We start from the raw sequence: 18,805 nt of genomic DNA on the forward strand, positions 1-18,805 counted from the left end.
CTGCGAGCCAAATGATTATGGTAACCAAAAGTCGTTTATATATACTCACAATACTTTTTTATTAGTTATTTTTTCTTTTCTCTAAAGTTTTCTAATATTGTCCACAAATTGGCTACTCATTTGTGGAAAACAGTGTGAAGTAACAAAACAGATGCTTATAAGTCACAATACAATTATATATAAAAAGATAACCCATCCTTTCACCACAATGGCACTCTACAGGTTGAACACACTCTCTCATACATGAATGGTTCCCTGGAAGATGCTGAAAGCTGAGAAGGGTAGTTGGAATCCACCAAATCACGGACTCTAATCTGATGGCAAAAAACGCAAAGTCTAGCCCTGGTAAGCCCGCCAGGACCGATCATTACACTTCTAAGGGTCTCGCATGTATTTGGGGAGGAATGTCGCCTTTTAGAATCCTGTTCTGGGGTGAGCGCAACCGTCCCTACTTGAGAGGACGGGGACATTCCGCCTAAGATGATTCCGCGCCTCTTTATCAAGGGGTTTCGGAGTCTGTTTGCTGCATAGGAAGCCACTTTGGGAGCCGGGACTCACTCGGCAGACAGAGTGTGCATCAAAATATTGGGGTCCAACATGTCACTGTCTGGTAGAAGAGGGGCATTGGAGGCCGGAGGAGTACCCTCGGAGGAGGGACGCCAAGGTCTGGATTGCTCATTGTCAGCGTCAGACTGTTAGAAATGGGATCTCTGGTTGGCTAAGGCTTGCGCCAAAGCCAGGCAGAGACCACCACTCTAGTCAGGGAAAAGGAGTTACACACCAAAGATAACCCCTGCTCACCCCCTTGGTAGCTTGGCACGAGCAGTCAGGCTTATCCCGGTGGCGATGTGTAAAGCATTTGCACAACACACACAGCAACAACATACTAGGCACACCGCAAAAGGAACTCTACACCAGGTTATATTAAAAAATAGCCTTTGTATTATCATAAAACACATTAGATGATAATCACACAATATACACTGTGCCAACTGGCACTGGGGAATATTTACAGGGGATTATTTACACATGACCGGGCCACTTGGGCCACTGTCAAAATCATAACTTGGTAAAAGTAAGAATATATCACAAACATAGACCACAACCAGTAATTACTGGCAGACACTATACTCGGCATCAACCTGTAACATAAATCATATTACGCACAGTATCACATCAGGCGGGAAATAAATTCTGCGCCAACCTCATAAGCCTAAACATAGTCGACCATAATCTCCTAAACATAACTCGCATTAGGAAATAAACTTACTAACATAAACCGCAGTAGGGAATTACTCATACCTAAACCACAGTAGAGAATAAAATAAAACATAACACAGTAGGTAAAACCTCATAATCATAAAAACACATTTAGAAGCATAACTCAGGATGCATAAATCATACTACATACAGTACATTTCCTAGCACCCTATAAATCACATCAGGGCCTGGCGCCCTATAAAGCGAATAGTCCCCCTGACCAACTGGCCATCTCTAAGGGGCTCAAATGCCCTCTGTCCAAAAAAAGTCAGAGCGCTGCCAATGCAGCAAGAGTCAGGGGTGCGCAATTGCGCAGACCTAAACGTGGCAGTTGGCACTAAGTGCTGCGCAGCTGGGAATAGATTGGGGCGAAGGAGTGCGTCTCACTCCTAACTTCAACATGTCCCCTAAAGGAAAGAAAGACCTAAACGGTGCAGCTGCCCACTACTTGCTGGGCAGCTGGGAATGTTAAAATGAGGCATTGGCTCTCAATGACCCTTAAAACAAATGTGCCCCCTTCGTTGGAGCCACACCGGGCTCTAAAAACAAAGGTCTCAAACGTTGGAGCCACATGGGGCTCTGAAAGTAATTATGGCTGAAACAGAACTTGTCCTTCCAAAGTGTGGCAGCTGCCCCTAAGCAAGCGGGGCAGCTGTAACTGAAAGAAATAGGGGCCCAGCATTACGGCGCCCTCTGGCCCCCACGGGGCTTGAAAATAACTGTGCCCAGACGTTGGAGCCACCTAGGCTCTATAAACAAAAACCCCTTATCGTTGGAGCGGCCCGCTGCCAGGCGGGGCCGCTCTGACCCACCTCGCTCCCGCCATCCCCACTCACCGGGCTATGCGGGGAGGCTCTTCACTTGGATGCGGCGGGGGCAGGCACCGGCAATGTGCCTCGTGCCCCCTCCGCGGAAATCATGCTTCTGCGCTTGCGGGGCTCTCTCCATTCATGGGAGCCCCGCATCACCATACGCTCAGCATCACCCGGTCCCCGTCTCGGGACTGAGACTTTAGTATGGAGCCAGCGAGGCTCCAGGCTGCTTCCTTCTCTTCCGGCGCTGGGGCTCCCCACAGCTCATGGGAGCCCCACGTAGGGCCGCAACTCTCGCGCCTGCCGCAGGCCCCTCCCATGTCACAGGCAGACTTGCCTGACTTCTGGGCAGCCGCGGCTGGGCAGCAGCAGCAACAATCCCGTTGGGCGGCAATGAGGGGTAGGCTCCCTCAGAAGTTAAAAATAAAAAGCAGGGTGGGCACCCGCATTAAGGTAAAAGTAAATAAATAAAAGGCTGCCATGTGCGGTGGGCACCCACCATAACTATATAAAAATATGCGGGGTGGGCACCCGCAAGGCCGGCATCACGGGGGAATCAGCGCAGCCTCCAGGCTCTCCCTCTACTGGGGGAAAAAAAGCACCCTGGTGAATTTAGGAATAAAGTGTCACCAGGCGCTAGGATCAGGACAAGCTCCTTCAAAGTCCTGGAAACTGGGAAGAAAAAGGTTTCCAATAAGTCCTTACAGGTGAAAAGGGCAAGGCAGGGCCCAGGGAGGCAAGCCCTCATGGTAGCCCCCCTGGCCCCCAGCAGCAGTACGCCCTTTCAGGAACAGCAACCAAGAACTGAACAACTTCACAGGGTCACAGCCAGTAAATCCCTTTGTGTAAGAGTGCAGGGCATGGGAGAACCAGATGCAACTGGTTCAGGGGAGCTTTGGAGCACTTTGTTTTGCTCAGCTCCTCTCTCCTTTGTCAGGTGGGGGCTCAGGGATAAGACGCACCACAGGCGGCAGAGCCAGCATTGTGGAGGGAAGGCAAAGTCCTATTCAGGTCCCAGGTGCAACTCTTCCCTCCCATCAGCATGCAGATCTCTCTATTCACCACTGGGCAGACACCCCCTGGCGCCTGGAGTCACCCACATCTCACAGCTCCTCTCACTCACAAGCCAGACATGCAATTCACATCATGCAGGAATGACAACTTCTGAAAGTGTAATTTCTAACATCACCGCAATAAATCTGCACACACTATTGCGCAGCATTTATTCACATGATTTCAGACATACCAGAATTGACCACACATCTCCTCTCATAACAGGAATTACCACTGGCACACACTAATCAGGGAATCCCCATGCATTCCTATGGGAGGGCAGGTCAACCTTCCAAATGTACCACAGAGAGCGCACGCACTTTACACTGGGCACAGTGCTAAAGTGCGCAGAGGCCTAAAATCAATACCACCATGTCTGAGCTTAAGGCAAAAAGTTCAGGGGTGAACCTGCCAAAAAGGGCCAAGTCCAACACAGACGATGCCAGGGAGTCATCTGCGTCCAGGTGTATGTAGGAAGGGGGGGGGGGACAAACAAATCCTGGTGTCCTGATGGGGCAGAAGTGTAGGAGTACCGGGAAGTGGGCACCCTTGGCCAGAAAGGCCCTAATGAGCATGTCGATATTCATGTTTTTGCGTTTAGGCTTGGCATTAACAGGAAGGGGAATTGAAGGCCCAGGAGGTTGTGCGCCCGGGGGAGGGGGGGAGCGCCAAAACCTTATCTCTCAAACAGGGTTAGAGGGCAGGACACAGCCAACTATTGTAGTTTCTCTTGAAGGGGTCAATGGCATATGACACTGCTTTGTTGATGGATTCATGCAGCGCATCACAAAAGTCATCATCCAGAGGAAAGTATTAGACTTGTTCTTCCTCCGTAAGGAGGTTTTCCCGTCCTGCATAGCAGGGGCTTTGGGCGCTGTGAGTAAGCACATTCACAGAGGTGGTTATAGCTATTAATGGGGGCTCCCCCGCACACTTACTTGCCCTTGGAATACCTGGGCATGGCCTGGGTGTGTGTCCCCAGTACTTGCGTAGCCACACTCAGGGGCGGCCTTAGGCATGTGCAAGCTGTGCACCTGCACAGGGCCACCAAACCCCAGGGGCCACCACGCCACTATATATCTTTAATATAATAATGCTCTGAGGATGGATAGTGGAGAAGTGTGGCTCACTGGTTAGAGGAGGCAGACCTGGAAGCAGAGGTAAGCCCGGGACCAGGGTTCAATTCCCGGCTCGGCGGGGTCTTGAGTCCTAAAATGTCCATGGACTCGACAATTCTCGCTCCCTTGCCTACTCGATTCACGGGTTCACACTCTGCGACTCTGGGCAATAGCTTGCTTAATCTCCACAACGGCCCCTCGCGGGGGGTGCCTTGCTTTCACCTTGCGGATACCCTGCCGGGGTTATCTCACAGGGGAATACCAGGACGGGTTCCCTAAGCAAGCGCTTAGAAACCGCTCGTGATTTGCGCTATATAAATTCCTGTACATGTACATGTACATATTTGCGCGGCGGCCCCTGGCAGGGATTTGGCGGCCTCTGGCTCTGTTCCACACCCTGACCCCCCCTCTTCGCCCCACCCGGACCCCCTCTTCCGGTGCCCCCTACCTACGCTTCCTGCCCAGGGCCACCATGAGCCTAGAGCCGCCCCTGCCGCACTGCATGATGCAATAATGAAACTTTTCAGCAAAGAATGCAGGTGTTAACGCTGTGCAGTACGCTCGGCAGCCCGTTACAGACCCTGGTATTGCACGGCGTTCCACTCCAGGCCTGGCGGGACTGAGGAGTCTTTGCGATCGGCTGCCAGCGACATGCTCTGCCACTTCCGTATGCACGTGCCGATCTGAGTCCAAGAGGAACGCCACACACTATGGCAGTACGCAGCACCCTTTAGTGGACAGCGGTATGTACTGCACGCCACGCAGTGCACGCGACGCCACGCACACCTCAGACGTCTCGCAAAGGGACGGTAAACATTCCCTTAAGTGAGGTAAAAGAAGATGAAAAGAATTGAAGGTTGCTTAAGCATGGGAGGCAGTCTGTGAGCACGGAGATCCCAGCGCCTTAGAAGAGCATAGCACGCCCTCTGACGGCTGACGAGAGAGCTGCGCTATGCACCGCAGATGGTGACCTTGTGGAAGCAAGAAAGCTCCCCCGAGTGAGGAGAAAGGCGATTTATCTATACACAGTTATTGCAGCAAAACACAGCATGACATTATAATAACAGAGCATGACATTAGTCCATAATATAACATAAGCAAGAATAACAAATGATAGTTTCCAGAGTAGAGACTCGACCTAACATGATGGCTGTGGAGCAGCGAAGAAAGAGGAAGTATAAACACTAACCAGGGACTTAATTGTGATGAACTGAATAAGCATTTGATGTTATTTGAATGCTAGTTATTTCTACCTTCCCTAGTGTTCATGGGAAATGTTTTTTTACATGATACGTTAATGTTCCTTATGGCTGCTGTTAATAGAAAGCGAAGAATGAACCACATAACCCTGGTCTCTGGTCCTGATATAAAATTCATTTGGTTTTTGTCTATGTAGCATAATCAACAGTATCCTGGTACTGTGCTTAGAAATGGAGAATTTTGTTGTCCAGAAAAAAACACAGGCTGTAAGTTGAATTTAACAACTTCTTTAGCGCATTCAATTCTGTCAATCGAGCTACACAATGGACTGAACTATAGTTATGTGATATTCCTCCTACCGAACATTATTATTGTGTTCTGTTAAGACAGTTGAATACATTTGAAGCATCACTTTATAAATGAGCTCGCACATAATATCCCAGTGTGTAACATATTTAAACAAGAGTGCTCGTTTCAACACCCATACTGTTTTCGTTAGATATTTCAAATCTGCCTAAACTCAGCGATAGACCTATTTCTGTTATGTATGCTGATGACTTCTACTAATGCATTTAATTCCAATTGAACTTCAAGGCAGCTAGCTCTTAGTTTTGGCTGATAATGCAGATATACCTAATCTGCAGATAAGTGTACTTAGGCTACATAAAGCCAAAATTATGTCTTTTGAATGTAGAGACAAAGCTTATCCGTGAGGTTGTGGCTGAATGGGGAAAACTTGGAGTTTGTAAAGCAATCATTATCAATGTCTTTAGAGGTTACAATGGCCAGAAACTAGTCTTTTAAAACGCACATTAGAATACAGCTGATGAATGCTGTTTTTTTTTAATAGGTTTATTACAGTGCTTTATGTCAAAGGGGGGTTCTGTTGCTACTCTGGTTCTATGCTAAAAAAATACTGGCTGTGGCTTTCTTTGTATGTTATTGACTGTCATATCAGCCACTTGAAATTGTGGCTAAATTGTAAGATCGATGTTCATGTTTTGTTTATATTTCACGCATTCCATTTCTAGAGGAAATTACAGCTCAGCCTATTTTTATCAAAATTAAGATAATTTCTGGTATTCATTATAATATGGTAATATGACATTTTTTGGTATTAAGTGTATTTTCCTGATAATGTTTGATGTAAATTATGTAGGCTTTTGGAGCTTTGGGTTTTTATAGATATCTGGCGTTTCATGCATTTTCATCTATGATTATATTGTTTAGTAGAACTTCATTTCATGCAAAGACCCTATTCATAATTCTAATAATTTTTTCACATATGTTTTAATGTATTTTTAAAACATATCAATAGCAAAGTCAATACAAACAACATAGAAATAGGAGACTCCCTACATCATTGCATCTAGAAGATGTCTGCCTTTATTATAGTAACACCCTCCTGTGGTCTCTATGGTTGTACATCCCTCAACAGATTATATTTCAATGGACAACTTGCTTTCTAGTGGTTTGTAGATGGTGATGAGAGACTCGAAGAGTCTGTTTGGTCCATAGTTCTAATTTGTCTTCCTTCTTTAAGTTTCCCCTTTAGTCTGAATTAATTCTAAAATGTTCCTGGACAAGAATCCAAGTTGTATTCTGTTCATCTTTTTTAGGTCTCGCCTACCCAGCACGCATGAGCTGCATAGGAGGAGACCTTTAGAAAAATATTCAGGTTTTCAGACAAAAACGTGCACGCATTGCATTGCTATGAATGGCAAGACATGTATGTTTGGCGATTCCCTTGCGGGAGCGAGCTTTCAAATCATCTGTTTGTAATTAACAGATGGTTCCTGCTTGCTCCCGCAAGGAAAACAGGCGCAGGCCCCCTCCTCTCTCCCCTCCCCCTGCTGCCTCCACCTCTCCTGCCAAACTTTTTTTTTTTTTGCTTTCAGCGCGAGTCGCGCACGCTTGTTCCTCTAGTTTTCCCCAATTTTCCTGTATGTTTGCTGTCCCCAAAGTTGCTTGTTTTCACTGTTAGTCATTCCACTTTCCACTGAGTCTGCTTGCTTTCCAGCCTCCCTTGTTTGACTGCTTTCCCCGGAGTCTGCCGTTTCTGATCCTTAGCCTGCCCTTTTACCGGTGTGTCTGTTTTGCCCTCAAGTCTTTCCATGTTTCCCTCAATCAGCCCACGTATGATCTCTTTTTCCTCTGTGTTGCCTCGCTCCCCGACAGTCTCTCTGCTCTCATCTATAACCGACGGTCTGTTCTCTTCTCCCCAGTTTTGCTGCTCTCCATGCATGTCTCTACCCTTGCCACCCTCATTCTCTTCTCTCTCCCCTCAGTCTCCCCGCTCCCCTGCGGATCAACGCTCTCCTCTCTGCCACCCTGCTTCAGTTCTCTTTTTCTCAGTTTCAACGCTGTCCCTGCTGGTGTTTCTGCCCGCCTACCTATCACCTTAATTTTTTTCTCTCTTCCTTCTTCCTCTCCTTTTAATCTCCCCACTCTCTCTGTCAGTCTAAGCTCTCACACCTTCCACCCTTGTTATGTTCTTTCCCCCTTCAACTCTCCCTCTCAGCGCCTCTCCTCAGTTTCTCCGCTCTCTCTGTCCGTCTTGCCATCCTTGGTCAGTTCTCTCTACCGTCTGCTTCTCTTCAGTCTCGCATCTCTCCTCTCTCCATCTGCCAGCATCTGCCAGCATTGGTCTGTTCTCTCTCCTATCCGCCTCACCTCTGTCCCTGCCAGCCTTTGCTTTCCTTCCTGCCATGCTAGTTCTGTTCTCTCTCCCTTCAGTCTCGCCCCACAGCATGCCACCCTTTCTCCTGTCACCCTTGTCTCCTCTTTCTCCCCTCACCGTTACTGCACTCCCGATCCCTCCACTCTCCTCCCTGCCACCCTCATGCTGCTCTTTCTTCTCTTCAGTATGTCTGGTTCAGGGGTCAGAAATCCACGAGGAGCTGTAAAGTGATGTATTGCAAGATGTGTTGGTCCAGGCAGAGGCATGGTTGCTGGGGAAACTCAAAACTCATTCTTGTAATGGGAATGAAAAAGATTGCAAATGTGCAAAAGGTATATTTCTGATGTCAAAGACATCCAGTCTTGCGCGTTGTGGGTGAGACTCTAACGTTTGGAGGTTAGATTGAGCTCCGTCTCACTCAAGGCTTATGCCACACCACCTGGGAAGAGTGGAACCTTGTCTAAATATACCTCTTTTCAGACCTCTGCTTTGTGCAAAGCAACTCCTGGTAGCTGCAGAAGTTTCTGGAAGAACCACCATTTTTGGGGAGTCCTCCTACAGACTCCTTCCTTTAAGGGGAGTAGCCGCTTTGAACACTTATTCCTACTGCTCCACAGATGTTGTCAGCCATTCGTCTATCTTAGTGTATTTTTGTGTCATTCTTTTAATTTTACATTCATTTTGCTTTTTATCATTAAACTGATATCAATTCCTATGTTGTCATTCATGTCCAAGTTAAAATAGTAGCCCTTCCTGTGATGTTCTAAAATATGCCAATTAGTACTCTCATTAACATTTTTTTACTTTAGAGAACTGAATTGTACTTGTATTGACTGTCATTAACGAAGCTTGCTTACCTATAGAAAAGAGAAGTAGTAGAATAAAAAACATACTTCTCACATTTTTCCACTGCGGGCATTGTAAAATACTTCAGCACAGATGAGCGAGTGACAGATAGTTTACAGTGGTCCTGACGGTTCAGCACTTAGCATATAGAGCAAGTAGGACAACACATACATGTATCCAACCATGCATTTAGCTTTACTACAGTGGATGTAATTGTACTAAGCATCTCTTCCTAGAAAAGATGCACTTTTCCTTGATAAGAACCTTTACCATTGGCCATTCTCCCCATGAGCCTCTCAGCCGGCTTGAGCTGGTTGTGAACCACATTAAGTTGCTCCTGCTTCTGTTCTCTTTTCTATTCTTTCTTTGGGTGCAGTTTTTGGTGCATCTTTTGCATATATTTGTTCCATAAAATTGTGTGATTTCTGAATGCAATTCACAGACCTTTACTTTTTTTTCTGAAATGTTTCTTAAATAATCACAAGTCTCTTTGCTACATAAATAAACTCAGAGCTTAGTGCTTGATAATCGGTCTTAACTAGTTGCCTATGCTTGGAATGGGTGGGGTCCACTGTCTGAATGTGTATATGGCTGACCCTGGGTAATCTGTGAACGTGGGCGACCAGCAGTTCTAGTTCTATCGGGTTCTCATGGTGGAAAAAACAACAACTCTGCTGCAGTACCCCCCTTCAATGCCCCTTAGGTAACGTCAAAGAGACTCGTTCTTGTTCTGTCACATTCTCATCATTTAGGCATTGAAGCTTGTTCAATGTTATGTACAACGGAACGATAGTTGTTGGTTATTTAGCTTATGCTACTAAAAAACATTGACAAAGCCAACAGTCCTGGCTTCTTGCAGTTGACATGCCACTTGTTGTATTATATATCTGGATGCGGTAACAGCAAGATGCTGACCAGTTGGGCGGCATCTATGCAAAGCACAGATGTTTTGCTCGCTGTTCTTTAAGCCACGCCTTTCATTACATCGGCCACGCCCTTTTAGGAGATTCCCCCCCCCCCACCCCCGGCCCGTTTTTTCAAACCAATACAGCCATGGTTGCACTGAAAACCTCTGATCACTGGTTTACTGTTTGAGATTCAGATCTGGACCACGTTCCAAAATTCGCCCAAGCGCCTTTTGGCTTTAGTGTCTTTTTATATTGGCTGTTGTTGACGTACCTTGTATTTTATTTTTGTTTATTCACTAGAAACTTATTTTTTTCCATAAATACTACAGTCCTTACACTAAATAAATAAGCATTGGCATAGCCAATAGGTCTCGTATTTTAGGACCTTATAAGTGTTTATCCATGCAACACTTGATGTTGTTGCACCAAGGATATTGTGCTGGATAACTAAACACTTATAAGGTCCCAAAGGCGAGACCTATTGGCTATGCCAATGCTTGTTTATGTTGGTTTCAATTCTGTAATAGATTCTCAAACCACCAGGCCAAACATCCTGAAACCCACCATTTTGTCATTGTAATTAGGTCTACTTTTTCACCATTGTAGTGCAAAACCCTTTATAGCTGTTTCACATAAGACGTCAAGTACGAACATCTTTGTATGTGACATTATTCCTGAGTATTATGACTGCTTGGTTTAACTACCTTAGATGAGGGTTCTCTTGTTTTGCATATTTTGTTATGTCTTTGGGCAAAAATATATTTCCAAAGCTTTTGAATTTAACAATGAACTGTCAGATGAAGTAAATGCCAGTTTATTTTTCTAAATTCTAAATCTTATCACATTACAGGGATCACTGCTATTCTGCTTGCTCCTCTGTTACCCAGTATTTTAGGTCTTTTTGCTAAATCTTATGTTAAAACTGAACTTTGCCTGGATGTTGTTTGGCTGATTCACAAGTGTTTTATGGAACAAAGTCAAAAATATATCTGGTATAGTTTTTTTTCCCTACAATTTGTACTGATTTCTGATTGTCTAGAAATTCACAAAATCCTCAGGAGTACTGTACGGACAGGCATCCTTTGATCGCTTGGAAGTGCTGCTGGGTTGGTTATTTTTTTTTCTTGGCTTCCTTGTGTTTGTCTGGCCAGTGGTCTCAACTGTCTGAGAGTCCTCTAAAGGTGTACCATTCTGTTACTTGACATGCAGTCGTACAACTTACATTCTACCGGTTAGATGGTGCACACAAAGCGTACCCCACTTCTAGTGATCTGTAGCTATTAGACTAATGACTAGCAGATTGTGGCCACTGATGGTTATAGCAGTACATGTGTTAACCTGTATCCCAGGCTAGGACGATGCCTGCCACTCCTTCGTCCACAAAATACGATAAGGTACTTTATAATGGGTCCCTGTCCTTTCTAAAATGTGTATGTTGTATAGTGTGTGGAGTTTATTTGGACAACATGTTTGGAGCTAGGAGGACTTGTGTAACCTTGGGTAAAGGGTGACTATTAAAGACCCTCCATCAGGCTTTGCATATGATGGATTACTCCTTGCAGGCTTCCTTAAGCCTTTGAGGAAGCAATAAACTACATGTAAATGGTAACTCTGTGGTGGAGATTTGGGAGAGTACTAGCCATCCCTGCCCTACTCAACTAGTTTTCCATCTCTGCCTCCCTGAAACCCTCTTCCTGTGTTGTGCTTGTCGTAGCCTAAGAACGAAGATAGTTTGTCTAAGGCTGTGAGGCTGAAAAATACTAAAACCTCAACTTTCACAAAATGCAACTCCGTGTCATACTACTGTCTTAGTCCCTGCAATTGTTTCCAACAAATAAGGACAAAAAGTTCCTCTATTTGGTGTAGTGAAACTTACCTCCTGCCAATGTGCAAATCTGACCTGGCACTGTGCCAAGGGATTTGGGCAATGAAAGAGCAATACTCAGGTAGCATTTGTTGTTCATCCCTTTTAAGATGTACCAACACTAAACAGTGGTGGACCAAAGAGTTTCCAAATAATAAAAGTCTACTTAAAGGAAACTGATCCTTAGTTCAGCAATTCCTGAGAAAGGCTACAGATCTTCTGGCACACTTCACAGCGTCCTTTACCAAACTTACTGCCTGCCTCTTAAGACTATCTGATGGCCTTTCTCCAATTTTTGGAGCAGCATGGGTCGTAATACAGACATTCTGAATTTGTTTTGCTATCTGGATGCAGAAGCTATATAGTCTCAATCGAAAATAGGATTTGTGACGTAGTCTGCATTTTGATAGTAGTTGTGGAAGCTAGTGAGAGTCCACACATTTGATTGACATTTAAGGGTTACCGCCCTTCAAAGTTGCCCATTTAACCATCTTCTAATCCTCTCCAAGGGATGTAAACAGTTGTTTTGTATCCGTAAGTGAATTCATTCACCTTTGCAACAGTATCCTCTGCTGGAAAATTGATTACATTTCTGGCATTCAGGACTAGCGTAATTTGTTTGTCGAACGGTGTTCTTTCTCTGTAATACAGGAACATTTGCCCATTCAATTAATATTCTAGGAGGTCTTCCTGAGATACCTTGACATTCAGTATATTCTTTCATCCTACTTTGTGTCAATATTGGCATACTAGTTTCAAAATGAATGAATATGTTTAAGGTTTAATGTTGGTCATTAATATTTCTGTCTTTTTTTATTATAGGGCAAGCAATGTTAGAAGACCAAGGATGGTACGACGCAATCCGGAAACAAGTGCGCCTCTACAGAAATTGCACATGACCACTGAAAATCAGGAAAGGGTGAAAGAACTCTTGCGACAGCTCCAAGGACAGGACCTCGAACCTGCTGAAGAGTGAGTTTTTGTGCTTGATATTTTGGCTTTTTTATGAGAATAGAGAAGTGACCATGATCCACTTCATCTTGTGCTTGATCTTGCAGACTCTCAATTCGGGAAATGGCACCAAACTGAATGTGCATATGCATGTAAACCCAGGCTAAATAGAAACAGGAAATAACTTTCCAGAGCACCCAATAAATGGAAAACCATAGACTTTTCAACCAACCTGCAGTGGAATGCACTTCATACAATGCTGAGCATGGAGGCCAAGGATTCCGGCCTCGTATTGATTAATTTTTCAAATTATTTCTCAAAGCCACCAATCAAAGTATTAATAGATCTCAAAGAAAGTGGGGATATGATAGTGCAAGATTCCTGACATGATTGGTATGATAATGAATGCACGTGAAAGAAGAAAGAGCTCAGCGTAGCCCTCAGAATGAGAAGGTCCACCCTGATGGGTGAGGTGTAGCTGCTGGAAGCCCGAAGGACCAGGAAGCTTCTTAAACCACACAAAAAGAAAAATCAGTGCAGTAAGGTTTGGAAAGTCCTGCAAGATACTATTAATTTAAAAAATACAAAAAAGTTCTGGGAAATTATAGGATGGGGCTAAGAAACCAGGCAAGAACTTGGAGGCCAACATAAGCCCCTTTAGACGGGTAGAGCACTTTTCCTCATTATACCAAGTGGTTATGGAGGATGACCTGGGAAGAGCAAAAATTGATTCAAAGGGAGATACAGAGAATCCAGCTGCAGATATGGCACCTCTGCATAATTACTATCATGAGGACAACACATTTAGTAAAAATGGAACTAATCCAGGCCATACAACATCAAAAGTGGGACAAGGCCCAGGTGCTAACAGATGTGTTCAGAAAGAATCTGGACGCGTGGCTGGGCCCTTTGACAGCATCCTTCAAGGCAATCTTATCAAAAGGTGCGGTCCCAGATTCCTGGAGGTCATCCATAATAGTCCCCAGCCATAAAAATGGGAGGAGAGACGATCCTACTAATTATCACCTAATCTCATTACTAGACGGTGTAGGTCAAATATTTGGTACGCTGCTGCTCGCCCGCCTGGAGACTTGGATGGAGGACAACTGTATAATATCTCACCTTCAAGCCAGCTTCCTCAGGGGCCTGAGTACAACTGATCAAGTCTTGCGATTATGCGTGATTTGTTTGAAGTACGTGACTCTTCAAAAATCATCACACTTTCTGGTTTTCATAGTCCTAATGACTGCTTTTTGATGGTGTGGACTGGACTGTCTGTGGCACATCTTGGAGGATCACGCTGTTACGAAGTACATATTGAACCTGCTAATTAACCTCCTCACCAGAAATAAAGCAGTTTTAAAATATGTCCATAAAGGCGAGTGCATGACCACGATTGGCATACATACAGGGGTTAGGCAGGGAATGTGTGCTAGCACCAGCTCTATTCAGCATCTATATTAACAACATAGCAAAGTCGCTCATTTATCATGCCCAGGATGTATCCAAGCTGGGGAATAACCAAATCCCAATCCCTATGTTCGCCTAAGATGCGTTCAGTCTAGCATGCACAGTTCTGTCTGCACCAGCTATTGGAAGGATTTAAACTTCTCTGTGAATCTAGGTAACTGACAATCCATGTGCAGGAAACAAAGTTCATGATAATGAAATCAAAGGCCAAGTTAAAATCAACCTTCAGGATCTAAGTAAAACCCAGTAGAACAGGTTAAAACCTTTGATTATTTGGGTATCTAGATTGACGCCAGCTTCATTGGTGCGGCTAAGTAACCAAATCCAAAGTGGTTCTTTCCCAGCAGGCTGGAGCATTTCGGAGATTTGTGAGCAAGTGTAATAACCGACCGATAAAGCCTGCCCTGACTGCGTATAAAACCAAAGCAGTAGTTGCAAACTCCTATGCCGCTGAAATTTGGGTAAATATGCAGCTCTTACAAAAAGGGGAAAACTCCTTCCTGAGGCGATTGTTACACCCAGGCCCAGGGACACTGGTGGTAAATCTGAGTTGAATTGAATTCGTTCTGCAGCAGACTACATCGCTTTTTGCTCAGTAAGTTACTGAATATGACTCTGGATCATCCCCCCTCTTCAGAGTACCAAAAGAGCCTGAGGGACATTCTGAGGTGCCTGACTTGCAAAATCTTGTTTTGGTTCAGTCATAAAGAGTATATGCTAACATCAAAAATGACTGTTCAATTTATGGATCTATCCAGAATATGTGACTAACGCCACTTCTCATTGGTGAAAAGGAATTTCCGGGCTTTTATGTGGCAAAAGCACGAGGCTACAAAAAGCGGTTAACTAAATATCTGACCATAAAAGTTGAACCCTGTTGGGGGACTTTTGTTGACTTGATTTCACCACCTCAGGACCCCTCAGGTTCAGACTAGGCACACTGCAGGTACAATCCCATACCAAATCTTGGTCCAAGGGTTACAGTGAGAGAGCTGATATGTGTAACTGTTCTCTGGGTGACCAAGCATGTTATTCTACTCTGTGTTAAGTTATTAGCCCCCCCAAATGCGTTACCTTCGCCCCCTGTTTTTAAACTACTGTACAAGGAGCTGGAAGGATGCCATTACACTTTGCTATGGAACTGATGAGCCGGAAATCTATCAGGATGTAGCATCATTTATATATTTACTGTTTGAAAAGGAGGATGACCGATTTCAATATAGGGCAAGGAGAGTAAGAATGAAACCCAAGGTAGCCTTTAGTATGGTGTTCCTGTCCAGAGAATCAGGTTGATGTTTGCATCAAATGTTTTTATAGGTCTAATTTGCATTTGCACTTTCTGTCGATGGGAGGATTTGGGCGGTGACTTGAGCCCAATTATGTGCTACCGCATAAGCGAGGGGTAGACCGCACTTATTGCGGAATTACACGGTGGGCCAAGGTTCCATAGGTCTATCTCTGGTCCTGATATAGTTTTTAAAGGCTTTACCCTGCTCTGAGGCACTTTAGCTGTTCTGCACAAGTGAGTGTTAGTGCAACCATTATAGCTGTCTCACCAGGCGAACTAAGGCTGAATAGGTCTATCTCTGGTACCAATATATATATTCTTAAAGACACCTCTGCCCTAAGCGGATGCACTTTAGCTGTCTTGCACAGACTAAGCCTCTGAGGCGATCTGATGTCTTTAAAGTCATTAGCCGTTTTAGACAACACCCATACTTAGCACTATACCTGCTTGTTGCTCACATAGAAACTATTTTTTATCTAGCTTTGCACAGGTCTGCCACAAATGTGTTTAAAAAAATGCTTAAATAAAAGCCTTGTCCTGCACAGATGCACTTTAGTTGGCTTGCTAGGGCAATGCCACTCAGGCGGACAAATGTCTCTAAAGTCATCACTCGTTCTAGACCGCAACTATATATCGCATGTTACCTGCTTATGCACAGATATATAATATCCTTCCTAACTAACTCTGCGCCCTGCGGGGCTGCACTTTTGCTGTCTTTGCACAGATAAAACTTGTGAGGCCTAATACTCTTAAGCCATTACTTGCCACAGTTAAGAATCACTAATGGTGTTCTCATTTGCTCGTCGTATAGTTGCAATACTATCCTTCTTTCATACCCAGGAAACATTAAGCAATAGTTTCATTGCTTTAATATAGCTAGATATGCCATTTTCTGTCGAAGTGCCACTTTCAATGAAGAGGCACACTTGATTTCCACATCTAAGATTGTATTCGTTGTGCAACCCTATAGAGCTAAACTGCACCTTATTTGTGATGTAGCAGAGGATGATGGAAAAATTTGTGTTATCAAGGATAGCCGTGCAGACTAATTGTAAGTCCATTGAGGTGTTAAACCTATCCAGGCAGCATTTTTTTCAATGAAATTACAGCAGGGAGGCATGCTAGCATAAGGGAACATGTTGATGAGAATGTTTTTAATGTTGTATTATCTGGAGCATGTTTTGTTATAATGAGGCGTGTCCATTTGGTTATTCTGCAATGTGTAAGTCATATGTTTTATTATTGTATGGTTTGATTACAAAGTTCATTCAATAAACTTGACTTGACTTTGTATTTCAGCAGTCCGTAACTATTCAAATTGAAAACAATGTAAAGTGAAGCAATTGTTCAGTGGAGATAATGACCTTTTTTCGATTACTCGTACACCAGGACGGATTGCATTTATAGTAGAAAGGGCAGTTCTTTATGCTACTGGTATAGGTACAGGCGTTCAGTAATTTCATGCTGACGCGTAGCATACCTTATACATAGTATTTTAGTTAACTTTATCAGAGGAGGTCACAGTGCCCGATGCCCAACACTTAGGAGTTCAATCAGTGTGACTGCAAGTGTAACTGTTTTCATAGTCAAAATATTCGGTGTAAACGACTGCCGTGCTAGTATATATATATTTATAAGTTAATATTCGGTTGCGAGGCCAGGTGGAAGCAGAGAACACATTTAGATTTGTAAGTATTCCAATCTCCAGTGGTTTTTTAGGACTCGCACCTGGCGACGCAGCGCAAAGCGCTGTCGCCAGCGAGATCTATTGTTGCTTACTTGCCTCGGAAGTGGGCAGGAGATGGGCATGCGCAGGGCGATTGGAGGCTGTGAACGCGCTCGTGAACACGCACTTAGTGCAATGCGCCCATCTCCTGTCCCCCTTCCGTCCTCACCAGTCTCATGTAATTTCTTTTTTTTGAGCACACGTGCTTTAAAGGTCCAGCATGCCCCACTTACTAGCTCTTGCAGGGACTTTGTGCTGGTCTCGTGTCTTCAGTGGCTTACAGCAGCGCCACGCGGGGCTCCGTCTTGATCACAGGAGCCCCGCTTGAAATCCTGCTTTGGCCGTGCAGCATTCACGAAGGCGGGGTAGGCTCGCGCCGGACTTCTGCTTTATGTTTTTCCTTGAGTGCTTTGGCGGCCCCCTCCCTGGTCCGCATGAGCCAAGCAGCACTCACTAAAGTACAGCAGCTTTTCAAGTCCGCACGAGCCGCCACTGGGGCACGAGCTGCAGAGCACGCGAAAGTTCCAGGTACAGCGCATGTGCGGGCAGCCTTCGCCCTCCCAGGTCTCCTCCCCGGTCTGGATGTGGTGCTGCTTTCTGTTTTGCTTGTTTGTTTTTCCATTGATGAGATATTTGTATCCAGAGTGTTTCTTTTAGTCCGAAGCGAAGACATGGCGCTAACCTACAATATTGACTATAACATTCAGGCGGTGAGAAGCTTTACTCGGTATGGAACTATAGCATGGTAACACCACTCGCTGGCAGTTACACTGTATAAGAAGAGCATTTTCAGTCATTGCTTCCAAATACGTTTTTGATGTTCGGTTTCTGCGCAGCCGGTGCTTTAACCATCCATGATTTGTGCGGTAGCACTGTTTCATCCCCTGGTATGTCTTGCCTAGAGTAGATCACGTTGGCCCTTGTAACGAATTGCCTAGAGTGATACACCTAATGTTTGGGGTTTCTCTGGACCCGGAATTATCTGCAAACTCTGGATCTGATAAACCGGACTACATGCGCAAACGCTTTTGTTGATGGCAGGCACGTTCTTTTCCTTAGCATCGCATGACAGATTCACGCAGTGTCCTGCTGTTGGACCAGCGGTTCTCTAAACATCCTGCTTTTAATTGGGGTGGTTGATAGTGACAGGACAGAACTTCAATTTCGAGAATTGTTGTGCAAGCTAAAGACTTTACTAGAGCGCATCTTCTCTTAGGATGTTGACACTACCTTGGCTGGAGGTCTTTTGGATTCTGCTGTTGTATGCTGCACGTGTAACAACAATTACGGTTTGCGTAGTTTTTTGTGTTTTGTAACTGCCTTTCCCTTTCTTAACAAATATAAACTTGGGGTATTCTTCTGATTTTCTTTTGGCTCCTGTATAAGGGCGCAGGGGCTGTCCCCCCTTTCCTTTCATAGCCTACTTGTAAACAAGGTTAAATAAATAAACACACTTAAAAGTAACAAAGGTTATATTAATGGGAAGTTTTCTAAGACATGCCCCTTCGTGAGAATGTGCCTGTTTCAGCACTAGGAGGGCTTACCCACGCACAGCGCCGTGAGGTCACCTTCGTTTTCCACTTTCTTCTGGAGCGTTCATATAAAACAACCTGAGGGGTTTAGCTTTCA

The 18,805-nt window shown here is 44.7% G+C and overlaps 1 protein-coding gene across 2 annotated transcripts in view; it reads left to right on the top strand.

Moving 5' to 3' along the window:
- The window catches only part of DHX57 (DExH-box helicase 57), a 432,068-nt gene that overhangs the window by 118,160 nt on the left and 295,103 nt on the right, over positions 1–18,805 (top strand). For both annotated transcript variants that reach the window (XM_086927178.1, XM_086927177.1), the window contains one exon: positions 12,564–12,713. In XM_086927178.1, coding sequence (XP_086783304.1) covers positions 12,564–12,713 — 150 coding nt within the window. The remainder of the gene's footprint in view (positions 1–12,563; positions 12,714–18,805) is intronic.

Source organism: Lissotriton vulgaris, chromosome 6 (assembly GCF_964263255.1).
Source record: "Lissotriton vulgaris chromosome 6, aLisVul1.2, whole genome shotgun sequence".
Taxonomy (NCBI): domain Eukaryota; kingdom Metazoa; phylum Chordata; class Amphibia; order Caudata; family Salamandridae; genus Lissotriton; species Lissotriton vulgaris.